The 16170-nt window shown below is 45.6% G+C and overlaps 1 protein-coding gene across 1 annotated transcript in view; it reads left to right on the top strand.

Moving 5' to 3' along the window:
- PM20D1 (peptidase M20 domain containing 1) overlaps positions 1-16170 on the top strand; it is a 238998-nt gene that overhangs the window by 158657 nt on the left and 64171 nt on the right. Inside the window, exons 4-5 of the mRNA XM_063955155.1 lie at positions 12752-12838; positions 13778-13911. Of these exons, the coding sequence (XP_063811225.1) occupies positions 12752-12838; positions 13778-13911 (221 nt within the window). The remainder of the gene's footprint in view (positions 1-12751; positions 12839-13777; positions 13912-16170) is intronic.

The raw sequence follows: 16170 nt of genomic DNA, 5'->3' as shown, positions 1-16170 counted from the left end.
TGTTAGAACTGTGTATGTGAAAGATATGGTATAATTATAATCCAACCCCGCCTCCTTTTACTGTTACCAGGCCTGGAGGTGTGTGTAAATTCAAGACCACTGTGTGACAGTGCTGTGGGGGAGGAAATTGTGAGATATGAAGAGATCATGGATGTCTGTTAATTTGTTACAACAGAGCCTGAATTCCATAAGGCACACTTTAGTTATTTGGAGGGTGATGAGAGGCATTTGCTGTGGGATGTAGTGGAGTCCGAGATCACCGGAGGTGCAGGATGCATGCCGGTCTCGGATGTTTTTTTTAAAGGGGCAATCACTTATGTGGCATGGTTTTGCCTTGTAAGTGTTTGCCTCTTTAAAAAACATCAGAGATTGACTGGTATCCCGCCAGTGATGTTTATGAGGTTACTGTAGCTGGATTTCTAGTTTGCTGAGAATCAGGTGAATGTGAGTGAGGCAAGTGGTTGGGGCTTAGATTTGATTAAACATCACCAGCTAATAGAAGCAGGAGAGAGACATTTTTGTATGGTGACAGGTTGTGGATGTTATTGTCAAAGTACAAAGATAAGTAAAAAGCTCATGAGTGTTAATAAAAGGTGAGTAGATAAATTAGGTGGCAATGTGTACAGAGTGTGGGTTGAAGGGAGAATGAAGGCTGTATTTCGTTTGGCGAGAATACCATGGAGTGCGATGAAGAAAAACAATTTGTGATACATGGTGTGTTTTGAGAACAAAGTTATTTAGGCTTAGAGCGAAATTAAGTTGCAATTGTTAAAGTGAAACATTCAAATACTTGTTTACTGGTACTGTTCATTTACAAGCACTTTGCATTCACATACACAAATTGTTCATAAAACACACATTTTTATATTGGCCCAACAAACGCATTTGTCTCTAGTGTAACTTTATTATCCTAAATGGAGAAAATGTTTGGATAACTTTCACGAAGATACGTTTTAATGAATGAAATTAGTCATTGGTTATACAATTCATCTGCAACTATTTACCCCTTCTGGCCTTAACATCTAATTTCTGTAGGTGGAATAAATGTTGATAATTTTGGTACCTTTGTGGTGACAATATTATTTAAATTAATTTAATATAAGGCCTCACAATGCCTACAGATATTTCCAGAATTTTGATGTCCAATGTAATAAAAATGAAGAGTGCTCTGCTGCAGGCCTGGACAACTTGTGGCTCTCTAGCTATTGTAAAATAACTAATCTCAGCATGCCCTGCCACAGTTTTGCTATTATGATATGCTGAAACAGTACCAGTACATGCTGGGATGAGAAATTGTGGGGCCCAGTATGGGCAGAATAGGCAGGACCCCCTCCCCTTCTGCTGCTCTTGAAGCCCCCACAACTTTACATTCTGGCACAACTGCAGTGTTTCAGGATCTCAGCAGCACAGGGAAGGAGTCCGGAGCAAGCAGCCATAAAAGAACAGCATCCGCAGTATTTCAGATTTGGAACAGGCCATGAGCCAACCAAGAGCTGCCTCTGTAAATTCAAATGCCGCTCTGTGGCAGCCTGTGGTGCGATCTAATCCACACCACTGCCATGCAAGCCCCCTCGCAATTTAGGGCATGGGACTGGAGTCCCAGCAGTCCTCCCTTACTGCCCCCCCCCCCCCTGATGTTAGCCCTGCTGATATGTGTAGCATCACAACAGCTGGAGAGCTCACTCCTGCCCCAGATTTACTAGGGGTGAAAAACAGGGGAGGTATCACATTTTATTACTCCTGTCTACAGTCTGGGGACCTTCTTTCAAAGTCTCCTGCCCAGTTGCAATGGGAAATAGAAATATAATTGCCCCTTGCTGCCTGGTAGTAGGAAGTTCTTCATTTGTTTCTATCATATTTGTAAAAAAAATTATAATCCTTTTGAAATACATTTTATAATGTTGAACCATTTGTACCTTACACCTGTTATTTTGCTCTCTCCCTGGTAATTTTAATACATATTTTTGGGGGTTAGTCCCGATATTCTTCTTTTTTCTAGAGAGGAGTAGCTTATTGTTTGTATATTGGGGGTAATTCAGAGTTGATCGCAGCAGCAAATTTGTTCGCAGTTGGGCAAAACCATGTGCACTGCAGGGGGGGGGCAGATATAACATGTGCAGAGAGAGTTAGATTTGGGTGGGGTGTGTCCAAACTGAAATCCAAATTGCACTGTAAAAATTAAGCAGCTAGTATTTACCCTGCACAGAAACAATATAATCCACCCAAATCTAACTCTCTCTGCACATGTTGTATCTGCCACACCTGCAGTGCACATGGTTTTGCCCAACTGCTAACAAATTTGCTGCTGCGATCAGCTCTGAATTACTACCCTCATTGTCTTTTGTACTTTCTAGTTTCTACTCTGCATCTTCCCAAAGGGAAATTGTATCTCCATGTACTTCTTATTCCACCCATTGTAACCTACAGTATATAGGCCCTCATTCCGAGTTGTTCGCTCGCAAGGCGAATGTAGCAGAGTTACACACGCTAAGCCGCCGCCTACTGGGAGTGAATCTTAGCTTCTTAAAATTGCGACCGACGTACGCGCAATATTGCGATTACAAACGAGTTAGCAGTTTCAGAGTAGCTCCAGACTTACTCTGCCTGTGCGATCATTTCAGTGCTTGTCGTTCCTGGTTGACGTCACAAACACACCCAGCGTTCGCCCAGGCACTCCCACCGTTTCCCCGGCCACTCCTGCGTTTTTTCCGGAAACGGTAGCGTTTTCAGCCACACGCCCCTGAAACGCCGTGTATCCGCCCAGTAACACCCATTTCCTGTCAATCACATTACGATCGCCGGAGCGAAGAAAAAGCCGTGAGTAAAAATACTTTCTTCATAGTAAAGTTACTTGGCGCAGTCGCAGTGCGAACATTGCGCATGCGTACTAAGCGGATTTTCACTGCGATGCGATGAAAAATACCGAGCGAACAACTCGGAATGAGGGCCATAATGCCTTCCTCACCTGGTACTTTTGTGTATGGGTTGAGCAATCTTTAGAACTAATGATTGTCTTCTGATTACTTCTTCCCACACCTATATCCAAGATTTCTCTGACGTCCTAAGTGGATGCTGGGACTCGGTAAGGACCATGCTGGGACTCCGTAAGGACCATGGGGAATAGCGGCTCCACAGGAGACTGGGCACAACTATAAAGAAAGCTTTAGACTACTGGTGTGCACTGGCTCCTCCCACTATGACCCTCCTCCAGACTTCAGTTAGAAGCTTGTGCCCGGCTGAGCTGGATGCACTCCAGGGGCTCTCCTGAGCTCCTAGAAAGAAAGTATATTTTAGGTTTTTTATTTTACAGTGAGATCTGCTGGCAACAGACTCACTGCAGCGAGGGACTAAGGGGAGAAGAAGCGAACCTACCTAACGGGTGGTAGTTTGGGCTTCTTAGGCTACTGGACACCATTAGCTCCAGAGGGATCGACCGCAGGACCCGACCTTGGTGTTCGTTCCCGGAGCCGCGCCGCCGGCCCCCTTACAGAGCCAGAAGCAAGAAAATGTTCCGGAAAATCGGCGGCAGAAGACTTCAGTCTTCAACAAGGTAGCGCACAGCACTGCAGCTGTGCGCCATTGCTCCTCATGCACACCTCACACTCCGGTCACTGATGGGTGCAGGGCGCTGGGGGGGGGGCGCCCTGAGGGCAATATAAGACACCTTGGCTGGCAAATCTACACCATATATAGTCAGGAAGGCTATATAGGTGTAAAAATACCCCTGCCAGAATTCCAGAAAAAGCGGGAGAAGTCCGCCGGAAAAGGGGCGGGGCCATCTCCCTCAGCACACTGGCGTGTTAGCACTGTCAGCAGTGTTCATTCCGGGAGTGGACAACTGGGAAGCAGACTTCCTCAGCAGGCACGACCTCCACCCGGGAGAGTGGGGACTTCATCCAGAAGTCTTTCAAATGATTGTAAACCGATGGGAAAGGCCACAGGTGGACATGATGGCGTCCCGCCTAAACAAAAAGCTAGAAAAGTATTGCGCCAGGTCAAGAGACCCGCAGGCGATAGCTGTGGACGCTCTAGTGACACCGTGGGTGTACCGGTCGGTTTATGTGTTCCCTCCTCTTCCTCTCATACCAAAGGTACTGAGGATAATAAGGAGAAGAGGAGTAAGAACTATACTCATTGTTCCGGATTGGCCAAGAAGAGCTTGGTACCCGTAACTTCAAGAAATGACCTCAGAGGACCCATGGCCTCTGCCGCTCAGACAGGACCTGCTGCAGCAGGGGCCCTGTCTGTTCCAAGACTTACCGCGGCTGCGTTTGACGGCATGGCGGTTGAACACCGGATCCTGAAGGAAAAGGGCATTCCGGAGGAAGTCATTCCTACGCTGATTAAAGCTAGGAAAGAAGTAACCGCAAACCATTATCACCGCATATGGCGAAAATATGTTGCGTGGTGTGAGGCCAGAAGGCCCCAACGGAAGAATTTCAGCTGGGCCGTTTCCTGCACTTCCTACAGTCAGGGGTGACTATGGGCCTTAAATTGGGTTCCATTAAGGTCCAGATTTCGGCTCTATCGATTTTCTTCCAGAGAGAACTGGCTTCACTACCTGAAGTTCAAACTTTTGTTAAGGGAGTGCTGCATATTCAGCCCCCTTTTGTGCCTCCAGTGGCACCTTGGGATCTCAACGTGGTGTTGGATTTCCTAAAGTCACATTGGTTTGAGCCACTTAAGACCGTGGAATTGAAATATCTCACGTGGAAAGTGGTCATGCTGTTGGCCTTGGCTTCGGCCAGGCGTGTGTCAGAATTGGCGGCTTTGTCATGTAAAAGCCCTTATCTGATTTTCCATATGGATAGGGCAGAATTGAGGACTCGTCCCCAATTTCTCCCTAAGGTGGTATCAGCCTTTCATCTGAACCAACCTATCGTGGTGCCTGCGGCTACTAAAGACTTGGAGGCTTCCAAGTTGTTGGACGTAGTCAGGGCCCTGAAAATTTATGTTTCCAGGACAGCTGGAGTCAGAAAGACTGACTCCCTATTTATCCTGTATGCGCCCAACAAGTTGGGTGCACCTGCTTCAAAGCAGACTATTGCTCGCTGGATCTGTAGTACGATTCAGCTTGCACATTCTGCGGCTAGACTGCCGCATCCTAAATCAGTGAAAGCCCATTCCACGAGGAAGGTGGGCTCTTCTTGGGCGGCTGCCCGAGGGGTCTCGGCTCTACAACTTTGCCGAGCAGCTACTTGGTCGGGGTCAAACACATTTGCTAAATTCTACAAGTTTGACACCCTGGCTGAGGAGGACCTTGAGTTTGCCCATTCGGTGCTGCAGAGTCATCCGCACTCTCCTGCCCGTTTGGGAGCATTGGTATAATCCCCATGGTCCTTACGGAGTCCCAGCATCCACTTAGGACGTCAGAGAAAATAAGAATTTACTCACCGGTAATTCTATTTCTCGTAGTCCGTAGTGGATGCTGGGCGCCCATCCCAAGTGCGGATTGTCTGCAATACTTGTATATAGTTATTGTTTAACTTAAGGGTTATTGTTGAGCCGTCTGTTGAGAGGCTCAGTTGTTATCATACTGTTAACTGGGTATTGTATCACGAGTTATACGGTGTGATTGGTGTGGCTGGTATGAGTCTTACCCGGGATTCAAAATCCTTCCTTATTGTGTCAGCTCTTCCGGGCACAGTATCCTAACTGAAGTCTGGAGGAGGGTCATAGTGGGAGGAGCCAGTGCACACCAGTAGTCTAAAGCTTTCTTTATAGTTGTGCCCAGTCTCCTGCGGAGCCGCTATTCCCCATGGTCCTTACGGAGTCCCAGCATGGTCCTTACGGAGTCCCAGCATCCACTACGGACTACGAGAAATAGAATTACCGGTGAGTAAATTCTTATTTTTTCACGTGCTGCTCCCTTTCTCTGGAATTCTTTACCTCTCCCCCTCAGACTCTCCACCTCTCTACAAAACTTAAAACGGGCTCTTAAGACCCACTTCTTTACCAAACCCAGCCAAATCTCACCCTAACCCTCTGTTTCACGCTCTCTATGTACCCCATCTGTGTCACCCCTGTCTGTCTAACCCTCCCCTTAGAATGTAAGCTCTCACGAGTAGGGCCCTCTTCCCTCATGTGCTTATCCTTTTCTTACTTTAATAATCCTCAGCTACCCAAATCACGCAGTTTTTTGGCCACCTTGGAACTTCTCTCTGTCGTTTACTGGTGTTGTTACGCTTAGTTACCCTGTACTTGTCCTATATTGTCTTCAACTGTAAGTCACTGTTATCCTGTTTTGATTATGTGCATATGTACTCTGTAATTGGGCGCTGCGGAACCCTTGTGGCGCCATATAAATAAAGGATAATAATAGTATTTTGCTGCTCGTACTGTTATTGCTGTTTCAAATGTAAAGTGCTTTGAGTCCACATTTATTATAAAAATGTTATTTATTCTTGTTACATTTTTCTTCATGTAGTTTTAAGCATAATTAAAATATATATCTTGACCTACAGTAGCATATGCATTTTTTTAATTATTTTTTTTAGATTGAATTCAATATTAGCGATTGCAGTTCTTTATTTCTCACTATTTTAAACATTGGGATTTATTGAGCTTTTGCACACACAAAAACAGGCTACAGAAGAGGAAAGGGGAAAAACAGGGAAGAAAAAGAACAAAAATTAAATAAGGAAGGCTGAGGGCCTGGAAAAGAGGAACACACAGCATAAATAAAATAACCAATAACCAGCAAGCAATGGTCTAAAACATACACAATCATGCAGATGGTATATAGCAAAGGGCATAGTTGCAAACCAATATCCATAACCTCATCACAGTGACTAATAAAGGAAGTCTAAAAGAACCAAATATACTGCGTGAGCAGGCCTAAGATTACCACTCTGATTCTCCCTGTATTCGCTCCATCCAAACCATCTCATAAGAGTGTTTCTGATTGTTTAGTAGAGGCTAGTTAGGATTTCTCTAACGTCCTAGAGGATGCTGGGGACTCCGTAAGGACCATGGGGATAGACGGGCTCCGCAGGAGACATGGGCACTTTAAGAAAGAATTTAGTTCCTGGTGTGCACTGGCTCCTCCCTCTATGCCCCTCCTCCACACCTCAGTTTGATACTGTGCCCAGAGGAGCTGGGTGCTTTTCAGTGAGCTCTCCTGAGTTTACTGATAGAAAGTATTTTGTTAGGTTTTTTATTTTCAGGGAGCTCTGCTGGCAACAGACTCCCTGCATTGTGGGACTGAGGGGAGAGAAGCAGCCCCACTCTCTGAAGCTAGGTCCTGCTTCTTAGGCTACTGGACACCATTAGCTACAGAGGGATTGGTACGCAGAATCTCACCCTCGCCGTCCGTCCCAGAGCCGCGCCGCCGCCCCCCTCGCAGAGCCGGAAGACAGAAGCCGGGTGAGTATGAGAAGAAAAGAAGACTTCACAGGCGGCAGAAGACTTCATGATCTTCACTAAAGGTAACGCACAGCACTGCAGCTGTGCGCCATTGCTCCACACACCTCACATACTCTGGTCACTGTAAGGGTGCAGGGCGCAGGGGGGGGGGGCGCCTTGGGCAGCATTTGGGACCTCATATTAGCAAAAAGAACACATATATACAGCTGGGCACTGTATATATGTATGAGCCCCCGCCAAAATTACTGTTTAAGCGGGACAGAAGCCCGCCGCCGAGGGGGCGGGGCTTCTCCCTCAGCACTCACCAGCGCCATTTTTTCTCCACAGCACCGCTGAGAGGAAGCTCCCCGGGCTCTCCCCTGCTGATACACGGTAGAAGAAGGTTGAAAAGAGAGGGGGGGCACATAATTAGGCACAAAAACTATACATACAGCAGCTACTGGGTTAACATTAAGTTACTGTGTTATTCCTGGGATATTATAGCGCTGGGGTGTGTGCTGGCATACTCTCTCTCTGTCTCTCCAAAGGGCCTTGTGGGGGAACTGTCTTCAGAAAGGACATTCCCTGTGTGTGTGTGTGTGTGTGTGTGTGTGTGTGTGTGTGTGTGTGTGTGTGTGTGGTGTGCTTGTGTCGACATGTCTGATGAGGAAGGCTATGTGGGAGAGGAGCGGGAGCAAATGAATGTGGTGTCTCCGTCGACGGCGCCGACACCTGATTGGATGGATATGTGGAAGGTTTTAAATGATAATGTTAATTCCTTGCATAAAAGATTTGACAAGGCTGATGCATTGGGACAGTCAGGGTCTCAACCCGTGCCTGACCCTATGTCGCAGGGACCGTCAGGGTCTTATAAGCGCCCACTATCCCAAATTGTTGACACAGATACCGACATGGTTCTGACTCCAGTGTCGATTACGATGATGCAAAGTTACAGCCAAAATTGGCTAAATCCCTTCGATATATGATTATAGCAATAAAGGATGTTTTACACATCACAGAGGAAACCCCTGTCCCTGACACGAGGGTGTATATGTATAAGGGAAAGAAGCCTGAGGTAACTTTTCCCCCTCACACGAACTGAATGAGTTATGTGAAAAAGGTTGGGAATCGCCAGATAAAAAACTGCAGATTTCCAAACGGATTCTTATGGCGTATCCTTTCCCGCCAACGGATAGGTTACGATGGGAATCCTCCCCTAGGGTGGACAAAGCTTTAACACGCTTATCCAAAAAGGTAGACCTGCCGTCCCAGGATACGGCTAACCTCAAAGATGCTGCTGATCGCAAACAGGAGGTTACCCTGAAGTCCATTTATACACATTCGGGTACCTTACTAAGACCGGCAATTGCGTCGGCCAGGGTGTGTAGTGCTGTAGCGGCATGGCCGGATACCTTATCTGAGGAATTTGATACCCTAGATAAGGATACTGTATTATTGACCCTGGGGCATATTAAAGACGCTGTCCTATATATGAGAGATGCTCAAAGAAACATTAGTCTACTGGGTTCTAGAATAAACGCTATGTCGATTTCTGCCAGAAGGGTCCTGTGGACTCGGCAATGGACAGGTGATGCCGACTCAAAAAGGCATATGGAGGTTTTACCTTACAGGGGTGAGGAATTGTTCGGGGAAGGTCTCTCGGACCTGGTCTCCACAGCTACAGCTGGAAAGTCAAATTTTTTGCCTTATGTTCCCTCACAGCCTAAGAGAGCACCGCATTATCAAATGCAGTCCTTTCGTTCACAAAGAAACAAGAAAGTCCGAGGTGCGTCCTTTCTTGCCAGAGGTAGGGGCAGAGGAAAGAAGCTGCACAACACAGCTAGTTCCCAGGAACAGAAGTCCTCCCCGGCCTCTGGAAAATCCACCGCATGACGCTGGGGCTCCACTGGCGGAGTCGGGCCCAGTGGGGGCACGTCTTCGGAATTTCAGCCACAAGTGGGTTCACTCCCAGGTGGATCCCTGGGCAATAGAAATTGTGTCTCAGGGTTACAAGCTGGAATTCGAAGAGGTGCCTCCTCGCCGATATTTCAAATCGGCCCTACCAGCTATCCCCCAAGAGAGGGAGATAGTGTTAAATGCAATACAAAAATTGTATCTTCAGCAGGTGGTGGTCAAGGTTCCCCTCCTTCAACAGGGAAGGGGTTATTATTCGACCATGTTTGTAGTCCCGAAACCGGACGGTTCGGTCAGACCCATATTGAATTTAAAATCTCTGAACCTATACTTGAAAAGGTTCAAGTTCAAGATGGAATCGCTAACAGCGGTCATCCGTAGCCTGGAAGGGGGGATTTTATGGTGTCACTGGACATAAAGGATGCGTACCTTCATGTCCCCATTTATCCACCTCATCAGGCGTACCTAAGATTTGCGGTACAGGATTGTCATTACCAATTTCAGACGTTGCCGTTTGGTCTCTCAACGGCCCCGAGGATTTTCACCAAGGTAATGGCGGAAATGATGGTGCTCCTGCGGAAGCAAGGTGTCACAATTATCCCGTACTTGGACGATCTCCTCATAAAAGCGAGATCAAGAGAGCAGTTGCTGTACAGCGTATCTCTTTCACTGAAAGTGTTACAGCAACACGGCTGGATTCTCAATATTCCAAAGTCGCAGTTGGTTCCTACGACTCGTCTGCCTTTCTTGGGCATGATTTTGGACACGACCCAGAAGAGGGTTTATCTTCCGATAGAAAAAGCCCAGGAACTTATGACTCTGGTCAGGAACCTTTTGAAATCAAAACAGGTGTCAGTGCATCATTGCACTCGAGTCCTGGGAAAGATGGTGGCGTCATACGAGGCCATTCCCTTCGGCAGGTTCCATGCGAGGACTTTCCAATGGGATCTACTGGACAAGTGGTCTGGGTCACATCTACAGATGCATCGGTTGATCACCCTGTCGTCCAGGGCCAGGGTGTCACTCCTGTGGTGGCTGCAGAGTGCTCACCTTCTCGAGGGCCGCAGATTCGGCATTCAGGATTGGATCCTGGTGACCACGGACGCAAGCCTCCGAGGTTGGGGAGCAGTCACACGGAAGAAATTTCCAATGTCTTTGGTCAAGTCAAGAGACTTGTCTTCACATCAACATCCTGGAACGAAGGGCCATATACAACGCCCTACGTCAAGCGGAGACCTTACTTTGCGACCAACCAGTTCTGATCCAGTCAGACAACATCACCGCAGTGGCTCATGTAAACCGCCAAGGCGGCACAAGGAGCAGAGTGGCAATGGCGGACGCCACCAGAATTCTTCGCTGGGCGGAGAATCATGTAAGCGCACTGTCAGCAGTGTTCATTCCGGGAGTGGACAACTGGGAAGCAGACTTCCTCAGCAGACACGACCTACACCCGGGGGAGTGGGGACTTCATCACGAAGTCTTCGCACAGATTACAAGTCGGTGGGAACTGCCACAGGTGGACATGATGGCATCCCGCCTCAACAAAAAGTTACAGAGATACTGCGCCAGGTCAAGAGACCCTCAGGCAGTAGCTGTAGACGCCCTGGTGACACCGTGGGTGTTCCAGTCAGTCTGTGTTTCCTCCTCTTCCTCTCATACCCGAGGTGTTGAGGATTATAAGAAAAAGAGGCGTGAGAACAATCCTCATTGTTCCAGATTGGCCACGAAGGACCTGGTACCCAGATCTGCAAGAAATGCTCACAGAAGATCCGTGGCCTCTTCCTCTGAGACAGGACCTGTTGCAACAGGGGCCCTGTCTGTTCCAAGACTTACCGCGGCTGCGTTTGACGGCATGGCGGTTGAACGCCGGATCCTAGCAGAGAAAGGCATTCCGGAGGAGGTCATTCCTACGCTGACAAAGGCTAGGAAGGACGTGACATCTAAACATTATCACCGTATATGGCGAAAATATGTTTCTTGGTGTGAGGCCAGGAAGGCTCCTACGGAAGAATTCCAGCTGGGCCGTTTCCTTCACTTCCTGCAGTCAGGAGTGAATTTGGGCCTAAAATTAGGCTCCATTAAGGTCCAGATTTCGGCCCTATCCATTTCCTTTCAAAAAGAGTTGGCTTCTCTACCAGAAGTTCAGACTTTTGTAAAGGGAGTGCTACATATTCAGCCTCCTTTTGTGCCTCCGGTGGCACCTTGGGATCTTAACATGGTGTTAAGTTTCCTAAAGTCACACTGGTTTGAACCACTTAAAACGGTGGAGTTGAAATATCTCACGTGGAAGGTGGTCATGTTATTCGCCTTGGCTTCGGCTAGGCGAGTGTCTGAATTAGCGGCTTTATCACATAAAAGCCCCTATTTGGTCTTCCATATGCATAGAGCAGTATTGCGGACCCGTTCTCAATTTCTGCCGAAAGTGGTATCATCTTTTCATATGAACCAACCTATTGTGGTGCCTGTGGCTACACGTGACTTGGAGGATTCCGAGTTACTTGATGTGGTCAGGGCTTTGAAAATTTACGTGGCCAGAACGGCTAGAGTCAGGAAAACTGAAGCGCTGTTTGTCCTGTATGCATCCAACAAGATTGGTGCCCCTGCTTCAAAGCAAACTATTGCTCGCTGGATTGCCGTTACCAATATCGGTCAAGGCCCATTCCAATAGGAAGGTGGGCTCTTCTTGGGCGGCTGCCCGGGAGGTCTCGGCACTACAGCTGTATCGAGCTGCTACTTGGTCGGGTTCAAACACTTTTGCAAAATTCTATAAGTTTGATAGCCTGGCTGAGGAGGACCTCATGTTTGCTCCATCGGTGCTGCAGAGTCATCCGCGCACTCCCGCCCGTTTGGGAGCTTTGGTATAATCCCCATGGTCCTTACGGAGTCCCCAGCATCCTCTAGGACGTTAGAGAAAATAAGATTTTACTTACCGGTAAATCTATTTCTCGTAGTCCGTAGAGGATGCTGGGCGCCCGTCCCAAGCGCGGACTTCTTCTGCAATACTTGTATATAGTTATTGCTTCAATAAGGGTTACGTTATAGTTGCATCGGGCCTCCACTGATGCTATGTTGTGTTTCATACTGTTAACTAGATAGTATACCACAAGTTTTATGGTGTGATTGGCTGGTATGAATCTTGCCCTGGATTAACAAAATCCTTTCCTCGTACTGTCAGTCTCCTCTGGGCACAGTTTCTCTAACTGAGGTCTGGAGGAGGGGCACAGAGGGAGGAGCCAGTGCACACCAGGAACTAAATTCTTTCTTAAAGTGCCCATGTAAACCTGCGGAGCCCGTCTATCCCCATGGTCCTTACGGAGTCCCCAGCATCCTCTACGGACTACGAGAAATAGATTTACCGGTAAGTAAAATCTTATTATTTTCTCTATGATAAAGCACAAACAATACTTTATGCTGGTTTTCATTTAAGGATGTTGCACAACATTTATTATATTTTGAGGCATTTTCTCTGATAACTTTCATTTATATTCCATAGGGGGTTCTACAAGCTCTTGAATTTCTGCTAAAAAGAGGATACAAACCCAGACGGCCTTTTTATATTGGAATAGGGCATGATGAGGAGGTAAAGTGTCTGATACCATTTTTTATTATTATTATTATTACTAATAACATTATTACTACTAAATTGCATTATCATTTATTTATATCTAATCATTGGCCTCCCAAAGGAAACTGTATAATTTCTCATGTATACACACTGTATACTGTATAAGCACATATTCATGGGGGAAATTCAGATATAAATCCAAATAGTTTGACATGTTAATGAAATGTAATGGACTATAGTAGACTTGAGAAACATTCCTATGTTAAAATTGGTAAGCTGCAGATAATATATATCATTTTTACACTGGATGTAAAGCACAGTTGCACAATGGTTCGCATTGCTACTTCACAGTGTTGTAGTCATGAGTTCAGTTCCGACCAGGTAGCTATCTATGGTATTCAGATGGAAGATAGACCGTAAATAGATAGTCAGTAGGTCAGTACCTGATGGTAGACCGGGTCAAAAGGTTGACTGTTAAATGGTCGACATGGACTTAGGTCAACTGGGTCAAAAGGTTGACATGCAAATGGTCAACACAGAAAAGGCCGACACGTGATTTTTCATGACTTTAGGGGTAAGGTTGGGTGTTAGGGAGGGTTTAGGTTGATTTTTGGGGAGGGTTAGGCTGCTGGAGGGAACAGCTAGGTTTAAGCACTTGGTGAAGGGTCAGGCTGCAGAAGGACATGGTTACAGTTACGCAGCAGTAGAAAGGTTCGGTTTAGGATTCGGGTTAAAATAACAAAATAAAAAGTGTCTACCTTCTCTATATCGACAATTAGCATGTCAACCCAATGGATTGTACATTTTTCCTCAAGAAAATGTGTTTATTCTTCTATTGGGATTGTAAATTAACATTTTAGGCATTTAGGCATTCCTTAATGTGTATGAACTAGGCATTAGTTGTCTGTAGGCGTACTAACTGCTTTTGTCACTTCCTTCTATATATTATTCCAGGTGAGTGGGCACAAGGGGGCCATGAAGATAGTGGAAAAGTTGCAGTCTCAAGGAGTTAAGTTGCTATTTGTAGCTGATGAGGGTTTGGCTGTCCTAGACGGTGTTATTCAAGGAGTAAAGAGACCTTTTGCTCTGTAAGTAATTAAGCAGTCCTTGTGTCAAAACGAAATCTACAGTTATCATATTCAGAGACCAAATACATTCCTTTATCTTCACAAGGATTTATTGTTTTTTAAATAGGCTGTAAAAAAAACTTAGGCGTAGCTCTTGGTACGATACCTGTTTAAAGATGTTAATCACTGTGGGAAATGTAAGCATTATATAAATGTGTAAGAGCAAGTAACTATGTTTCTTTATCGTTTATAGTGGTAAAAGTCAATTATTCCTTTTAACAATATGTGAACTCCCTCAAATTGTCAACACATTTCATACACAAAACATGATCACATCATAATCGGACACAATTAATGGAAAACCTAAATGACGAAGACACAAAGGATTCTTATTATTGTCATTTATTCATATTCCGCCAGCATATTTATCTACACTTTTACTGCACAGGAAAAGGAGTAAATCCTATATTTTATATCCTTTTCTACTGTGGTCTTGACATCAGGCGGCAGATGTATTAAGCCTGGAGAAGTATAAATAGTGATAAAGCGTTGATAAGTGGAAGGTGATAATGCACCAGCCAATCAGCTCCTAACTGTCATTTTTCAAACCTGTAATGATTGACTGGTGCGTTATCTACTTCCACTTATCACTTCTTTATCACTGCTATGTCACTTCTCCAGGCTTAATAAATACATCTGCCCCCAGATTACCTTCCTTCCCTCTTTATGTATCCTTGCCTGTTAAAAGGAACTTTGCATCTTCTATGGAATTAGTTAGCCATAAAACACATTTTCTATAAGCAAACTATGCGGTTTTCTACAACTATACTGATCCTGTATCTATCATTTTCTAAGGGTGTATGATTTCATATCAACACATAAACAACTTCTGCCTGGATTGTAGGGTGTATGATACTTGTGGATACCTACCAACTTTCCTTTTACGGTGATCCCCTGAAAAGGGCAGTTTTTTAGGGAGGGGGGTGGGGATTTCCAACAAAATGACAGGCTTTATATTCTGTACAGGATCTCTGTAATATGCTATTAATGTTTACTTTTTAGTACCCTGTTGGACTTTGGCATTAATTCTTACCTCACAGAGATAGGTATTTCGCATAGTTTCAATTATTGTTTTACAAGAATGATGGTACTTTTATTTCACATACATCACATTATAATCCTTACTTCCTTTCCCCCTCTATATACCTGTCTTTCCATCTCCCTCCCCTCCATACCATATCCCCTCCCACATTCCTCATACAGTATTTTGGATACCTCACCCCTTTATATGTATTGTCAATACTTTATTGCCATTTTCTATATTTCTGTTTTTCTGCTCATCCGTTAATTTCAGTTTTTATAAATCATTAATAGAAATGGCCTGTCACACATACAATTTACACACAAAAAAAAAAACTCAGGTCAGTAGTGGTTATGTAGTGATAGCAGTGTTATGAAAAGTGTTACATACAATTGAATGAATACATTTTTTGCTGCATTTTTGTTCCAAGAAAATACATGTGTGGCGTTATAAAGGGGATTGTATAAGAGGGAGCACTGTATATGTTTACCGACAGCGGTGGAAGTGTCTTCATTGCAGGGTGGTGCTACTGCTGCGGATCCCAGAGGAGAGCATGTTCAGGTGTCAAAATATGCAGTCAGTCCCCAAACATTATTATTATGTCCGTTATTTATAAGGCACCACAAGGGGTCTAAAGGTGGGTACACACTGATAGCTATATCTGTAGATCAATTGATCTGCAGATATATCTATGGACGGATCTACCAGTGTGCTGTGCATGCACACTGCCCGATCCGTCTGGGAATGACGTCATGAACTGGGCAGGTGTGTACACACGCCCGCCCAGTTCAGCTGTCAATCACCGCCGGCTGCTGTAGCATGTGTACGGGCGGCCGGCTGGTCGCCCGTACACACACAGAGATGCACCAATATAGCGGTAGATATATTGGCCGTCAGCTATGCTGCAGGGCCGACGCGATATGTCTGTGAACGACGGAGTTCACAGACATATCGCCCGTACACACTGGCCGACGGACCCGCGATATATCGTCCGTTCAATAGAACGGCCGATATATCGGCCAGTGTGTACCCACCTAAGGTGTCTTACAAAGTACAGAAACAAAAGTGACTCTCTGTACAAAACATGGATTTGGTTTATAAATATTGATGCATCAGCGGTCATAATACCCAAAGCAAAATGTCATAACCCATGGGTTAGGTGACGTTGTAGGGAGTAGACGATGGTATAAGGAAAAGCA

Source organism: Pseudophryne corroboree, chromosome 2, assembly GCF_028390025.1.
Source record: "Pseudophryne corroboree isolate aPseCor3 chromosome 2, aPseCor3.hap2, whole genome shotgun sequence".
Taxonomy (NCBI): domain Eukaryota; kingdom Metazoa; phylum Chordata; class Amphibia; order Anura; family Myobatrachidae; genus Pseudophryne; species Pseudophryne corroboree.
This window is presented reverse-complemented; position numbering and strand designations above follow the sequence as displayed.